The 16739-nt window shown below is 33.9% G+C and overlaps 2 protein-coding genes across 3 annotated transcripts; one reads left to right on the top strand and one right to left on the bottom strand.

Moving 5' to 3' along the window:
* The first annotated feature begins 6791 nt into the window (after positions 1-6791).
* Positions 6792-10987, top strand: LOC128190559 (translocon-associated protein subunit gamma-like). The gene is made up of 5 exons (XM_052862645.1): positions 6792-7008; positions 7802-7928; positions 8218-8310; positions 9662-9793; positions 10671-10987. Exons 1-5 carry the CDS (start codon positions 6867-6869, stop codon positions 10735-10737), a joined length of 561 nt encoding a protein of 186 aa, XP_052718605.1. The 5' UTR covers positions 6792-6866; the 3' UTR covers positions 10738-10987.
* A 143-nt stretch (positions 10988-11130) lies between these two features.
* LOC128190558 (sex peptide receptor-like) lies at positions 11131-13162 on the bottom strand. Of its 2 annotated transcripts, XM_052862643.1 has the most exons (3): positions 13053-13162; positions 12547-12702; positions 11131-12443 (listed from the first exon to the last, which is right to left on the bottom strand). In XM_052862643.1, exon 3 carries the CDS (start codon positions 12346-12348, stop codon positions 11191-11193), a length of 1158 nt encoding a protein of 385 aa, XP_052718603.1. In that variant the 5' UTR covers positions 12349-12443; positions 12547-12702; positions 13053-13162; the 3' UTR covers positions 11131-11190. The 2 variants fall into 2 exon arrangements, with proteins under 2 accessions (XP_052718603.1, XP_052718604.1); XM_052862644.1 differs by lacking the exon at positions 12547-12702 and having other exon boundaries at positions 13053-13106.
* Positions 13163-16739: the final 3577 nt, after the last annotated feature.

The raw sequence follows: 16739 nt of genomic DNA, 5'->3' as shown, positions 1-16739 counted from the left end.
AAATACACCAAGCAATGGCTTAGTATATTATGTGAAAGTTAATTATAATCCATTATCTAAAGAAAATAATGTAAACCAAACCCATCAAACACGTCGCAGTGGCGTCGGAAGCAAATTGAAAGTGGGGGGGGGGGGGGGGGGGGGGCTAGACTAATCCTCAGAGATCTTGGCAAGCCAAAAAAAAAAAAATAATAATAAAGTTAAACTAATTTCCAAAATCATGAAAATCCTAATCCGTGGGGGGAAGGGGGGGGGGGGCTTAACATATATATCATACAAAAATTCTTACCTACCAAATAAATTTTTTTCCACAAGACTTGAAATTCCTAAACTGGGGAGGGGGGGGGGGTGTGGGAGGGAGGGGGGGGGGTGGCTAGTGTAACTGTGACTCCAACTTCTCAATATTTCCATCTTTTCAAGGTAAATTTCGGAACAATTACTTTTCCTGCGAGAAAAAGTGGGGGGGGGGGGGCTGAACCCTCTATGATGCTATGTGCCCAATGCCCCCCCCCCCCCCCCCCCGGTTCCGACGCTTATGCATTGAATGACAAGGCGGAAAATTTTGAGGTAAAGCGTATTTTGATAATTTCGATACGTATATCTTGCTATAGTAAAAGGGTAGACATTTATGTATTGTAATCATAGTGTATGTCAGACTTGTAGTTATTGTAAACTGTCGCAATTGAATATTGATTCTATTTTTTATTCAGCTGTTCTAAATATATTCATTTTAAGACAGTTTTCGAAAGAATTTTGTATTATACATGTACGTTTCATACTATAAATAATTTTTCAAAAATTTCAGATATCCTTAAAGCTACGATTTTTTTGACAAACAGAGTTGAAAATAAACTCTCTCATTCGTCAATGTGCATCATACAGAAACGGTGCACTATCTTAACTGTGATAACTTTTTTCCTCTCATGTGAATGTGAAATACTGTTTATAGTATAATGATGTATCTTTTATACTGATGTGTAATAATCACCAGTGTTAAGACTTTATGCCCATCAAATTCAAAGGTCATATCAAAAGGTCAAAGTCAAATATGATGACCTCATTAATTGATTTTTATCAATTAAAATTTTTCACCTTCGTCAAATAAACTGAAAACCTCAATTATTCTAAAACCCACTGTCAAATTTTCATTATTTTGATATATTTTAATAACGGGTCATGGCAATTTTACTCCTAATGAAGATGGGTGGATAAGCGTGTAAAATGCCCATACGCGGTCGGACAGGCTACTGAAAAATTAAAGTATCAATAAATCTGATGTTTTTTTTAATCATTTAAAACAATATACATTTAACGAATCATTGATTTTAAACCCAAAGGTATGTTCAATACTTGGAATATGCTGACTCAAACAGGCGTATAGTATCAAAACCTGCAAATACTGTCATTTTTTAGAACTTCAAGGCATTTTCTTTTATAGAGTGGGTCTGTGCTCCATATTTTTCTCATAGTCTAATTAAGGTCTATTGGAAAACAAACCGATTTCAATCAACATAAACGTGGAGAGATGACCTACTATACTAAAAAAAAAATATCAATTTGTATCCTAACAATTGAACGTTTTGAAAAAATAATACAAGTCCGGTAGTTCGTGGCCTTAGTCACACATAATATTTAAAAAGCCCACTTTGTTGTGTCTGAAATGGCTCAGTGGTTAGAGTACCTGGCATAAGCTAACCTTATATATCTAGGGTTTTTATGTTACGGGTTCGATACCACCAAAATTTCCCATAATATTTTTTTTTTTTATCTTTTTGTTAAATATATTAAAAACTGAGTATAGTTAGAAATTTTGCTTTTGCAAAGTCGTATTATAATATATTTGAATAGATTTAATTGGGGGAAAATAAATTCAAAATTGTATTTCACTACTAAACGGAATGGGCATTTGCGCCATCTTATTCCCCCATCATCTTTATTCAAATTTGAAATATACAATTAAGACCTTAAGTGTTGCAAATTTTCATCATAAAAGATGATTTTCAAGCGCTATAAAGAGCTAGAGCCACGAAGCATCAAAAAATGCCCTATCATTAAAAATTACCATATTTTGGTAAAATATAGGGTAGGATCTTAGCTTTTCATAACTCTTTTTCTTTTTTCGATATCTATCATACTTTTTTATAAACGGAGTTTACAATATGGCATTGTTTTGATGAAAAATGTAGAACAGACGTCATTTTTGTTAAGTAACGTCATGAAATGATAAAACTACGTATGACTTGAATCTAATAAAATAAACAAAAAAACATAAATAAAATTATCATGTAGACATTATAATTAATTTATAATTGAGACAGCCTGATTTTAAAGAATAACAGTGTTGTAACCACTGATATCAAGAAGCTCTCTAATATATCGGACTGTCACAAGTAAAATTTTTGACTGCTGGAACAAAGGAATGACATAACAGCAGTGTTTTAATTTTTATTAATTAAATGAAAAAAGAATATCGATTTCTTTAAAAATATTCTTATGAGTTTATTATTCCTTATAAATGCCATAATGTCTATTCATTTACATTTCATTTTTTCTAGTGATATTCATGTCCTTTGAGAATTGTTACAAGTGATAAGCTATCCGTAAATGTCTTGAGAATTAAGATCATATTTCAGAGAGAGAGAGAGAGAGAGAGAGAGAGAGAGAGAGAGAGAGAGAGAGAGAGAGAGAGAGAGAGAGAGAGAGAGAATAAATGTGGGTTTACTATTTCGGAGCGAAGATAGGTTAAAATGAACATTTTTATTTAAAACATCAAGCAGTAGCACATAAATAATGTTGTAAAATTGTCTTGAAAAGTCGAGTTCATAGCAAGCCTGTAGAATTTGTGTTATCATATCTATTGATTTGTAGTGAACTCGGCCGTAAATCGATTTTTTCAGAGGGTAGGGAAGGGGGGGGGGGTTGAATGGAAACAAATACTGTTTTAAATCTCTCTGTACTCATCGTTGTTTTTTTTTTTTTTAAAGAAAGGGCCCGGCAATCTGATTTTTTTCTATATTCCATACAAGAAAAACTTTAATTAGATTTAATACGCATAAAATAATCAAAGATGATTTCAATCGCAAGTCACCGATGTACACACATTTAGGGTGATTTTTTTTATTTTTTTTGGACAAATTATCAACAAAGACATCGCAATTAGGATTAGACTTCTATATAGAGCACATGCTGATAATGTATTCTAAGCTGTGTATACCAAAAGCCGTCTTCATCGAAACTGACACAATCGATCTTTTAAGAAAGGATTGTAACTGCATGTAACGGTTCACCGGAAATACATTGACCACGCGACAAATCAACACTGATCAACAGGTGGCTGATAAAGAAAAGACGTATGCATTTGCAAAATTTTTTTATGCAAGGGACGATTGGCTTAATATTCAATTACAGCTGTACTTAGGAATTAAATAATCAAGTTTTTTGACGGAATAAATTAAGTTTATCATATATGTACATGTTTTCATGTGATGTCGATTTTCTTTCTCCCGCGGTATTCAGGAACACGTACTTGTGTGAAAAAAATCGCTTGCATCTTTCTTTTCGTTTAATGCATTTCACCGTTTGACAAAAAACCCACAACTAGCTACGTATACATGCTATCGCTTATTCTACATAAAGGTATAGGAATATATATTTACTTACGTACGTACAATGTTAACTTTGCCAATTAATTTTTTTTCTGTTTATAGCAATGTTCATGTATCTCATATTCTACTGCAATTGAATAATACCGTGGTACATAGAAATAATGCTTTTAAAAAATGCATACTTTACTGGTCAATTCTATTGGCAAAATACTGAAAGAACTCAAGATTCCATGTACAGATTCAACTGACGTTGCAAACGTCAAACTATGACGTCATTGATGATGCACGATGTAAGCATGAATACACAGTATAAAATTACTAGATAAAACATGTTAAAGTTCAGTTTATATGCATTTCTTCCTCAAATATTTAATAAAATGATGATTTTGTATATAATCACAAATAATTCTTTATCATTATTAATTAAATTCTGCTATTTCAATAAAAGGGAAGCAAATAATTACCCTGAAATAGAGTGGTCAGTGTTATTTTCTGTTATTAAAATTTTCAAAATTTGTAAAATACACATTGGCCACACTTGAGTACCTCTACGACATTTTGCAGGCGGAAGAATTTATGCAATATCTCTCAGTTTTAAAAGTTTCAAAGAGGTACTCAAGTGTGGCCACATTCAAATTTGGGAAATACTGCAGTAAAATCTACAATTTTCAGCTATTTTTAATGATCATAGTATGTTTGATGATGCGCATGTACTAAACGGTGGGGTCGAAGTGAAAAAAATTCATATGCATAGAAGCAGAATATTGTGCCCTACATTATAAGTAATTACAATTTGTATTGTTTCAAACTTGAGTTTTGTGAAAATTTTAAGGCACATTTTGATGCTTCGTGGCTCTAGCTCTTTACATTATATTACACCAGAAATCTAAATTCTATGTCGTACAAACGAAACGAATTTGAAAATCGTTGAAACGATTTAAAAAATCGTACAAAACTATTTTCTAAATCGTTCAAACGGTTTACAAAATCGTACAAACGATTTTGTTTATTTTTTCTGCCAGTTAATTTGCAATGGCACTTATACTCTGTCGTAGAGATAACCGTAAAGTACTAGTTAGAATTTTTTTTTAGTGCCAGGAATCCTGTATAAAAAGCAGTACTGTCTTTCCACAAATTTATTTAAAAAATTAAATTTGTACAAACATTTGTAATATCTTAAAATGTACCTTATTCGCACAGCAAATGTCTAACCATGACTATTTCATTTTATACTCCACTGAAAGGAGATTCAAATGGTAGGTTTGAGGCGACGTGGTCAAAAAATGTCAGGTCGGATTTTATTTTTTTATTTTTGGGGGGCATTTTTATAGATTTCATTCCAAATAACGAAATATCAAAAACTTCAAGAAAATTGAACGATAGAAAAAGTTTGGCTTTTCTGTTTTGTACTACATTAACCTCTAACCAATTTAACAAGCGTACATGTAATTTCTTTCGTTGGATACTTTAATAATTTTTTTGAGTTTCTTTTATGCCTCTTATTATTACTGCTGGTCATTTCGTAGATTATTAAATACATCGTAAATAAAAAGTTATTATTTGGGTTGGTCTGTGAAGGCCGAGCAACTGCCTCTGTAAGGTCAATGTCCCAATGTATACACAATTTAAGGCACAGAGTTATAGAATTTAATTGATTGTAAAAAAAATATATATATTTAACTAATTGCAGCCAGAAAAGCAGAATACAGTACAAGTGTTTTAAACGGTTAAATAGGTTCAGTTTGTAGTCACAGTATCTTTTATATCATAATCGGAAATTTTGATTTAAAATGACCCTTACCAAAGAAGAGATAACAGACAATACAACTAAATCTATTCTTAAAATTCACAATGATGTTCATATATAAAAAACAAATGTTTCCAACTAATCATGAATATATAATAATTGAATATATTAAAAGGACACAATTCACAATGCAGTACGTACCAAATAATGAGACGTGCAGCACGCAAGGTTTAACACAATTGTACGATATTCTAAAACGTAGACTTCAAGTACGAAAAAAGGCGTTTGTAACTGATATGATAATTGGGATGGTATAAAATATTGGGTTAAAAGTACAATTAATGTATCCTAAACTACCTTTTCTTTTATACGGAAATACATTTAAGATTCTTTAGAAATTTAAACTACTCGTACTTGGTAATCTAATGTCAAGCCTTTCATCTTTATGGATATATAATACTTTTCTTTATAAGATTGTCAGATATCATTACTGATTTATTTATTTATTTATTACAAATTTTATGTATATTCTTCTTAGAAAAAAAAAACGAATGAAATTTAAAATATTACGTATCCATTTACCGAGGGTAGCTCACTTCGCCGAAGCAAAGAAACAAACCCAAGCCGGATGGAAAGTATATTTCGAAAATCGAAAGAAATTTGCATTGAAACCAAAACCTTAGGGATGATTTTGGAAACCGAGCACAAAATCAAACACACACACACCGAAAATTTGTGATATATCCCCAAAAATGTAAGACAAGCCAACAGACAGGAAATTTCCAAATATAAGTTAACTTCTGGCATCATTGCGGTCATTACCCTCAGTGTGTACTGTGAACAGTGCTCCCTGGGGGAGTAGGATATCTGATGTAGACATCCCAGGTACAGACAGGCTGCGGGCCTAGTGGTAGGGGTATTGAGAATAGTTCTGGAACTTGAACTCTGTCACATTAAACTGAAATTGACTCCGTTTATTTTGGAAGTAGAAAATATTTACGGCACGCCAAATTCACAAAAAAAAAAACTTGAGCTGAACATAGTTTCATGTCAATAAACTATATAGGTTTATCGTTTGTAAACTGTGGTTTACGGACAGATAACTATAGTTAAGGACCGGCTTGATAACATATATTTGCATATTGTTTTGCGAAATTCTCGGTGTCTCCCCTAAAACCATTGGAAATCCCAAGCACGGTGCCAGTGGTGGAATGGGGGGGGGGGGGTGGAGTATGAGATTCTTTATATACAATATGGGGGGAGGGGTTACTGTATGACATCGTCACGTCAGAGTAAGTTATCATTAAAAGTTACCTGTGACATAGAATAGTTTTTTGAAAATTTTTAATCAAAATATATCCGCTAATTTGGAGAGTTTCACTAACAATGCAAGTTCGTAGCTGGTCATGATACACTTCGGGCTCGATGTTCAAATCATATGTTACATCCGGTTCGACCTCGTCACAAGTCACACTCGCAGAGTTTACCGGCGACAGATCATCACACACTCCAAAATGTCCAGCAAGAAAGATAAAGCACAGAAATCATTAACCAAAGAAGAGGAGCTTCTTCTTCAGGACTTCAGCCGTAATGTGTCCACAAAATCCTCGGCGTTGTTCTACGGCAATGCCCTGATCGTGTCGGCAATTCCCATATGTAAGTATGCCACGTAGTCACATCAAAAGTTTAAACTTATGTTTTTGGTCATATGAAGGCAACATCGATCGTCTTTTTTGAATGATAAAAACAAGGTGAAAAAATTGATTACATTTTCAGATAATGATTTTTTTTTCAATTCTTGATACATTTTTAAAAAATTTATGCTTGTTCAGATGAAAATTTATAAATAAAATGTTACAATTAGATTACTCTACAAACAGTCTTTAGAATTTATCTTTATGATCATAAGTAAGTAAATAATCAAGAATAGAATGCAGCATAGAATCATATTCTTATTATTGTAAGGGACATCTTGACATATATTTGTGGATGAAATTATCAATATTTCAAATTGTACTACAGTATTACATTTGTTAATAAATTCTTAATCACAGTCTAAATGACAAAGGTCCCAGCAGGTTTCAAACTTGTCTTGTAGATTAATAGTTGATGCTTTAACCTATTGCATTTTTATTAAAGATATTAATAAGATAGTGACAAAAATAATAACTTGTGGTGAATTTTATAGAAAGTATTTCACAATATGGAGGTGTGCCATACTTCCTTTATGATTATTCCAGTATTAAATCTGTTTTAAGTGTTGAATTTAGCTTTAAAGTGGAATAAGTCTTAGATTAATGTTTATTTCATTTTGAATTCTAATTAATCATAGAATTAATGATGATATTCCAAAATCAGTGTTGTTTTTGAATCATTGTTTTACGAACATATGGATAGAAATTTCAGCATAAGAGTAATAAAAGATGCATGTTATTTTCTTTGTTACCAGGGCTGTTTTGGAGGATTCATCAGATGGACCTTTATCAGTCAGGAATTCTGTTTGCTGTAGGAACGCTTGTCAGTACATACCTTGTGGCTTTTGCTTACAAGAACGTCAAATTTGTCCTCAAGCACAAGTAAGCCATAAATCTTATAGCACAAAGGAAGTAATCAAAGATCTATAGTAATTTTTAAATACACAAGAATTTTTATAGTAAGAATGTTTGGTTAAAGATTTTTAGTCAGAGAAATATTTTTAAAAATCTTTAATATGAATGTATATATATAAATAAACAATTTCCAATGAGACATCAAAATTTTTACTGTTAATCTTTTCATGTATTCAGAATTTAGATATAATCCTTTAATCTTCACTGTAACGTGGAAATTTTACATCACTCTTTACTTTGATTTTTCAATTTTTAGAATTGCCCAAAAGAGGGAGGATGCTGTCACCAGAGAAATGACCAAAAAGTTCTCCGATGACAAAAAGATGACAAGAAAAGAAAGAGATGAAAGGTAACTAGATCTGCTGATTGCTTGTTCACAGTAACAAATTGATTACAAAAAGATTACAATAAAGGATGCTTATAACAAACTACCACTAGTGTCTACTAGGCATGGACAATTTTTTTTCGTTGGAAGCATAATTTATTATATCCATTAAATGTTTAATATACTTTAAACTAAAAGTTAAAGGGAATAAAAATATCTTTGCTATCAGTGTCAATTCCTTATAGTGTGTTCACTATAAGTATATTTAAAGGGGAAGGAAACTAAAAATATGTTGTACAATAAATCAATTAATTATCATCTACTATAATTGTAAATCGTATTTATTTTCATTAAAAACCCCGGAACAATGAATAAATCAAGAAAATTGATTGCTTAATTTAAATTTCCCGCCGCCATGGGGGCTGCCATTAAACTTTAATCTATGACGTCACACCATCTATTCCGGTTTGTCTTATCAACATAGCATCAGTATTAGTACCGTAAATCATGATATTCGCTCTAAATGACAAGTTCTGGAAAATTTGAAACAATATTGATTTGAGACCGTTCTTTTACCTTTGCAAACTACAAACTAACGTCAAATGGAGCATGTTCGTTGAAATCTAAAAGCGGAGGTTAGTGTCGGAGAAATCTCCGCGTAAATGTGGAAATTGTCAACAGATGCCAAGTATCATAGAAAATGTCTGCCGTCATTATTTTGACATGGTAATTCCGACTTTAAAGAATGAATTTTTAACATCCCGATAATAATTATAACATTTATTCAGTTAGCGAAGAACTTGACTTGGAATAAAAAATTTAATCGAGGTCGTTTTCAACTTTGAATGATAGCAGATTGTCAGCTGTCATTTACATATGAAAATGCATATATTTATGCATACAATGATACATGTATTTATTCTTTAGATTGACATGTGAACTCAAACATTATCAATTTTGTTTAGTCTATTATTTGAGTAACAGAAAGGCATAAACCAGCGTTAATTAGCCTATATTCAGAGCACTGTGTACATTCATTTGTATATGTAAACCAAACCAGAATAGATAGTGTAACGTCAAAATAATTAATTTTTTTGGTTTTTAATACAAAAGAGTTCTACATCATGTCAGCCTCCAGTAAATACGATTTCTTCAACTTCAAACGTTCATTAAAGCTTAATTACGTATTTTATTTCCAAAACAGCATGACCACATGTGATAATTTACACCACTTTATTAAAATAAATGAATTATATTTTTGACTTTCCTTCCCATTTAACTGTATTACTTTACACCTAACTTGATGTTTTGATCCAGGGAATAATTTAATGTTATATGTAGAGATAAGTATCATATTTTGTGTTGTTTTGCCCAGGATCCTTTGGAAGAAGAATGAGGTTGCTGATTACGAGGCGACCACCTTCTCCATCTTCTACAACAACGCCTTCTACCTGGTGCTCCTCATCCTCTGCTCCTTCTACGTCCTCAAGAACTTCAGCCCAATGTTGTATCCTTGATCTTGTTTTGTTGTTTATACAATGTGCACGAGGGTCAAACATAAGATAGGGCATTCCTTTGTCACTTAAGACAAAATTTCCAAAATTTCAGTATTTAAGACTGGTGAGGTTTTGGAAACCCTCCCAACCATGACAAGCAAATAAAAATTTGATTATTCTAAAATGTATAGTCATGAGGTGATCTAAAAATTTCCATGTACAGGTATTTAAATAGCCGATTAGAATCATTTTAACAAGACCTTGGACATGAGATAGTTGTATCAAACAGCATTGTGGTGTAGACCTGTCTATTTCATTGTTGGCCTCTCAGCAATGGCGTTTTGAAATCAACACAATTTGTCTGGCTTTGAGCTAAGACTACACAATCGGTGCATATTTCACTTGAATCCAGCTCATTTTTAAGTTGTTTTGGCGTAAGAAATAGATAGCTATGTCCTAACGAAAGTTCAAGGTCTTGTTAAAATGGTTCTAATACATTAAAAAGTTGTGTCTTCTCCTAAGAAGATTTTAAAATATGTATGGTATCTTCCAACCAATTAAGAATATGAAAATGATAATGTTTTGACAAAATGTTATACTAAATAAATATACAACAAAAAGAAAGGAACTTTACATAATATGTGGGATCGTTATACAAAGTTATACTAGTGGCCCAATTTATTTATACTCGTTTCATAAACTAACATATGCAATTCTAAGTTAAAGGCAAAGTGAAATAGCAGGACTTTCAAAAGTATTTGAAGGTTCAAAGATGATAGCTATTCAAAGCATAATTTTGAATAGTTTATTTTGCCAATTACTTTTGAAGTGACTCTTTCTATCTAGAGAAACGTGAAAAATGAGTGTTAGTCCTTGACCTTTGTTCAGTAATTACCTGATGTCTGTGGGACTAGCCGCTGGACTTCTGGCCCTGTTCTCTACCAGTAACAAATGAATTACCGCCCAAATAGAGCAACAACAGCTGGCGTGTGTGGGGAAGAGGGAACCGCCTGGTCAAATTGACAGCCACAAAAGTCATCAAAACACTATCACTTACTTTTATACAAAAAGTCTTGTTTCAGTAGTTAAAAGTTTTTGTATATTTTTTATGGACTTCTTAAAATTGTACTATAAAACATTTGGTATAAAACCTAAGAGAAAGAAAGAAAACTTTTTGTTGTAGAATTAAATTTTAATGAACTTTTCTCGTTTGTTTTTCTTTAAATTATTTCTTCACCAATTTATAGTTGTTATGGACACAGAGACTAAAGTCAGCTACCAGAGCATTGTGAAATAATTGGTCTGTGGAAACTGGAAACTATTATGTCAGATTTCATCAACATATTAATTTACCATTAAATTAACATTTGACCACACACAACATCTGTTAGCACATTCAGTTAGTAACTCAGCATTCGGTTTCAATACTTTCTGGAGGTGTCAATCGAAACTTCCTCACCAAAATAAGCTGCAGAGTCCCACATGGTAAATGTTTCCGGAATTTCTTGCTCATTAGACAGTATAAAAACAAGATGCAAGGAAAAGATATGTAAATGATAATGTTGAAGATGACGCTTAGCTCCCCCAACTGAACCTCAGACACATACATCTTGTCGTGTACCATAGACAGCGTCCAAAGAATAAGGATGACAGTTATGGGAATTTCAACCAAGGAGAAAATGGCGGCCACGGCGATCACTATCCACGTCACCCGCCGACTCTCCTTGCTGGTCTGGTTCTCGGACCGGAAGCGCTGCCGTTTATTGTCGGCACGGAGAAGTTTCCTGGCCATCAGGAAATCCAGCGTGACGACAACAGACAGTGGGATCACTTTGACGAACACGATGGTGTTCCAGTAATAGATGCATTCATAAACCACCTCGTAACCCTTGATCCAATCGGCGTGCACGGCCTTACACGTGTGAATTTCCATTTCTCCATAAACCACGCGGAAATCCACATATGTTGTATCGATAAATCGACAGAAATGGAGCGTGGACGATAAAATATACACAATCAAAACACATAACAAACTTCTTTTTCTCGTCGAGAATTGTCTGATATAAAACGGGTGACACACCCCAATATATCGATGGATGCTGAGTAGAACCGTCAGCCATATTGAGGCCGTGTGCGTGATTTCCGGTATATATTTAGCAAGGTAATCCCACAACCGACAGAGGTGGTTTGGAATGAACGGCGATACATCCGAAAAATACAGCCCAAGCAAGAAAGGCGAGGGAAAGATCACGTGTAGAGTGTCGGAGACGCCGATAGCGATCATTAGGAGGTTGATGGAGGAGAACATCCTCTCCCTCACGAACACCGCCAACATGAGAGTGTTCGAACACAGCGTCAGCGCGGCCAGGACGGGCACCAGGTACACATAGAAGGGGATGGTCAGGTCTGCCTCCACCCAGGCCCAGGGGTGAAGGACGAACGAGTCAAACTCCTCGTCCAGGTCCAATATCCGGTCCCAGATGTCACTCACATTGTTAGAGTTGACCTGCTCCACGGTCCAGCGACGGATGTTGAAATTGGCTGTATAAGGGTCTAGTTCTGTCATGATGTAGATTATGTGGGTAAGCTCTGGATTCTGTGGTCTTTACGGCAATCGACTCAGATTTAGATTCATTGCTGCATGCTGCCTATCGCCGCGGGCTGAAAGTGATCAAATGAATATCATAATCAATTTGAAGTCCGTAGTAAATGTATATCGTTAATAGTATCCAGTCACCATTGTGAACTTTTATCCATTGCCTACCAGTCTACATCTCCCTACAGTGGTGTCGTGTGTAGCCTTAATGGCACACTTCACAGCTATTCTAACCATCTGTCTCCATTATGGCGATGCTATCAGTAGAGTCCAAGATGACAAATCCAATTTTTCAATAAGGTGGAAAACTACACCAACATTTTACTGTAAGGATAAGGTTAAAGTATCATTTCTGAAGCATTTTAAAAAAATTATGGTACATGATCATAGTTATTTTATATTACATGTATAATATGATTTTTGGCATTTTTATGAGAGAAAGTAGCGGGAACATCTGTTTTGGTTTCAAGTTGACTAGTCTCTGTAAAGTTTTAAATTTGTTATGAATTAATGCATGATATTCAGTTAATGTCTAATAAATTAATACGACTTTTAATTTAAAAAAAACTTAAATTTAAAAAAAATCTTGCTAATTTTCAAAATAAACTCATTTTCAAAAATCTGTCTTTCTGAGTACACCACAGAAGTTATTGAAAACTACACGTAGTACTTACAGTTTGACGGACAAGATGGATCCCGGGGCTCTCGTGCAGTAAATAAGGTGCCTAACTACTACTGCAAGGGGAGTACTACCGCCAGGCATCATTGATGTAGGTATTAACGAAACATGACGGATGCTGAGGCCGTTGAAACATCTTTTATCTATGGGTTGATGTACAGCCAATGTTAATGCCCCCCAACAAATGTTGTTTGATGTCTTTGAATGGCTCTGTCTGTATGCTCTCATAAACCCGACCGGACCACGCATCGTATTAATGTACATAATGCATGTTCAATCAGCACACTTTTTCCTTTTTTTCTATGCCTGATTTTCTGTTGTGTTCAAAACGGGAATAACCCTATCTCAGATTATGTCATGTATGCTAGAATATGTTACCGTTTTGCACACTTTTGAAAATCTGGCCTGCGTTTTCAAAAAATTAAATAAAGTTACGACAGAGTCGTAAGTGATCTTTAATCAAAAAATTTGTATAAAACCATTAGTTTACGACTATTTTGATTCCTATGATTATTATTTATATTTTGCAGCCATTAGCTTCAATCTCTAATAAAACTGTGATAAATGACCATTCATTAATTTGGTCGTGAGTCATACGCTTTGTTGTTAAAACATAGCCCATGTGAAAGGAAAAACTGTGTGCAAAATGATTTATATTTAATCGTACAAATGCTAAAAGATATATAAGTATTAAGGAATCATTCTTTGAATATTATGAGATGATCAAATACGGTCGGGCGAATTCAAATCGATCATCTCAAAATTCTCAAAGAATGATTCTTTTTCCTTAAACGTTTCAAAAATACTCTTCTCAGGAACTAGATATCCCATAATATCCAAGCTTTAATATCAGCTTCTTTTGATAACGTTAATTTATCAGATTCACGTCATTCCCCCCCCCCCCCCCAACACACACACACACACACACACACACACACACACACACACACACACACACACACACACACACACACACACAATTAGAAAGAGACCCAAATGGGGGTTCAAAATCTGAAATACATATGAAAGAACATAGAGGCTAAGAATTATTCTTGGGCAAAAAACGTTATTGAAAGAAATTTTATTTGCATGATTCAGAGAAGTCTGCCAGTGGAGGAGTCAAAAATGTGGAGGAAGTTTGGTCAAATTGTAATCCTTAGAGGTCATGAAGATGCTACAACTGAGGTGGGGACATATTCCTATAGGGACTTGGAAACGATTTGAGATCAAAAATTTCATTTTTATTTTTTATTTATAAAATAGTTTACTGATGATTTTAAATGATTGACCAAAACATTGAATGTTAAAGTCAAGTTACAAGCGAGATACGGAGGAAGAATTGATTGTTATGTAAACAAAGCTCGAGTCTAATACCAGGTAGTTGTTTACAAATATGTAATGTAGAGAGTTACCATGTCTGGGACAAAATGACATGTAAAAAACAATTTAAACTAATTCAATATCTTCATAAATACTATTATCAACAAAAGAAAGATACATTTGAGTGAAACTTACACCAATACAACACATATGTAAAAAATGACAATATTCGAGCTTTGTTTACAAAACAAAGAATTATGAACTCTGTATCTTGCTTATAACTTGATATTTGACATTCAGATTTTGACATTGCATTATAAACTTCTATAGTTATCAATATAAACATTAACAAGAGGCCCATGGGCCACATCGCTCACCTGAACAGCAGTTCCTTGTAACATTACATTTCGTAGCATATGCTTTTTCTATTTTAAACATTGAACCCCTTTCTGGGGACCCAGTTATGGTCCGAGGTTTATGGTTGGCTTGAACAACATAAATAGTAACATAGGAATGAAAATGTGAAGCACTGCGGTGGGACCGCACGTACACAACCTGAAAAACTGAACATAGCAGAGTTCCACTTCAAGAGGAATAACTCTCAGACTGTACAGAACACAAGAAAGATAACTCTTGGTTCCACTACATTAGAGTTTACACAATTTGAGGATCCTTGCATAGTAATCTCACAAACTGTAGCATTATAGTTCTCGAGAAAAACTTTTTAAAAACATTTTCAATATATCTTTCTATGTTAAACTTTGAACCCCTCTTGGGGCCACAGTATTAGTCCAGTGCTAAAGTTTTAATTATTTGGAATCTACATTATTTAAGGATGCTTGCCTAGTTATCTCACAAGCTGAAGCATTATAGTTCCCTAGAAAAAGATTTTTCAACATTTTCCCTCTATATTTCTATGCTAAACTTTGAACACCTCTTGGGGCCCCAGTATTAGATTGAGATCACGGCTTTTATAATTTCGAATCTACACTATTTGAGGGTGCTGACGTAGTTATCTACCAAATTGATGCATTGTAGTTCTCGAAAAGAAGATTTTTAAACATTTTCCATATATACCGGTACTTCTACATTTAACTTTAAACCAATCTTGGGTCTCTAGTATTAGTCCAGGGGTCACTATTTTAAAACTGTCGAACCTTCATTATCCAAGGTTGTATGCATGATAGTAATCTCACAAATTGAAGCATTGTAGTTCTCGAGAAGAAGATTTTTTAGCGTGTTTCCTTTATTTTTCTTTAATAAATTTTGACCCCATCTTGGGGCCCCAGTATTGGTCCGGGGGTCACGATTTTACCAATTAGGAATCTACATAAGCGAAGGATGCATGCATAGAAATTCCACAAACTAAAACATTGTAGTTCTTGAGAAGAAAATTTTTAAACTTTTCCTTTATGTTTTTTAAAATGTTTAAATTTTGAACCCCTCTTGGTGCCCATCAATTGTCCGGGAGTTACAATTTTTTGAATCTACATTATTTAAGGATGTACATGTATGCATAGTAATATCACAAACAGTTGCACTATAGTTCTTGAGAAGAAGATTTTAAAACATTTTCCTACATATGTTAAAATCTAAACCCCTACTGGGGCCCCACTTTTTGTTCGGGGGTCACGATTTTTACAATCTTCACTATGTATACAACCTTTTGTGTATGTATTGGCATTTTTGGTGAAGTGGTTCTTGAGAAGAAAATTTTTAAACATATTTCATATGTAGTTCTATGTTAAACTTTGAACCCCGCCTGGGGCCCCAGTCTTGGTCCGAGGGTCACGATTTCTACAATTTAGAATCTTCATTATACATACAAGCTTTTGTGTAAATATTGGCATTTCTGGTGCAGTGGTTCTTGAGAAGAAGATTTTTTAAACATTTTCCTAAGGTATTTCTATGTTAAACTTTGAACCCCGCCTGGGGCCCCAGTTTTGGTCTGAGGGGCACGATTTTTACAATTTAAAATCTTCACTATATATACAAGCTTTTGTGTAAATATTGGCATTTCTGGTGCAGTGGTTCTTGAGAAGAACATTTTTAAACATTTTCCTATGTATTTCTATGTTTAACTTTGAACCCCGCCAGGGGCCCCAGTTTTGGTCCGAGGGTCACGATTTTTACAATTTAGAATCTTCACTATGTATACAAGCTTTTGTGTAAATATTGGCATTTCTGGTGCAGTGGTTCTTGAGAAGAAGATTTTAAAAAAAAATTCCTATGTATTTCTATGTTAAACTTTGAACCCCGCCTGGGGCCCCAGTTTTGGTCCGAGGGTCACGATTTTTACAATTTAGAATCTTCACTATATATACAAGTTTTTGTGTAAATATTGGCATTTCTGGTGCAGTGG

This window comes from Crassostrea angulata, chromosome 6 (assembly GCF_025612915.1).
Source record: "Crassostrea angulata isolate pt1a10 chromosome 6, ASM2561291v2, whole genome shotgun sequence".
NCBI lineage: Eukaryota > Metazoa > Mollusca > Bivalvia > Ostreida > Ostreidae > Magallana > Magallana angulata.
Note: the sequence above shows the minus strand (reverse complement) of the source record. Positions and strands in the feature narration are given on the sequence as shown.

What these genes read in the sequence shown, in the direction of transcription:
- LOC128190559 (XM_052862645.1), top strand. Translation starts at nt 6,867, where the DNA reads ATGTCCAGCAAGAAAGATAAAGCACAGAAATCATTAACCAAAGAAGAG. An exon ending in CGTGTCGGCAATTCCCATAT is followed by an intron (nt 7,009 to 7,801) that starts GTAAGTATGCCA and finishes CTTTGTTACCAG; the next exon opens with GGCTGTTTTGGAGGATTCAT. An exon ending in AAGAACTTCAGCCCAATGTT is followed by an intron (nt 9,794 to 10,670) that starts GTATCCTTGATC and finishes ACCTTTGTTCAG; the next exon opens with TAATTACCTGATGTCTGTGG.
- LOC128190558 (XM_052862643.1), bottom strand. Translation starts at nt 12,348, where the DNA reads ATGACAGAACTAGACCCTTATACAGCCAATTTCAACATCCGTCGCTGG.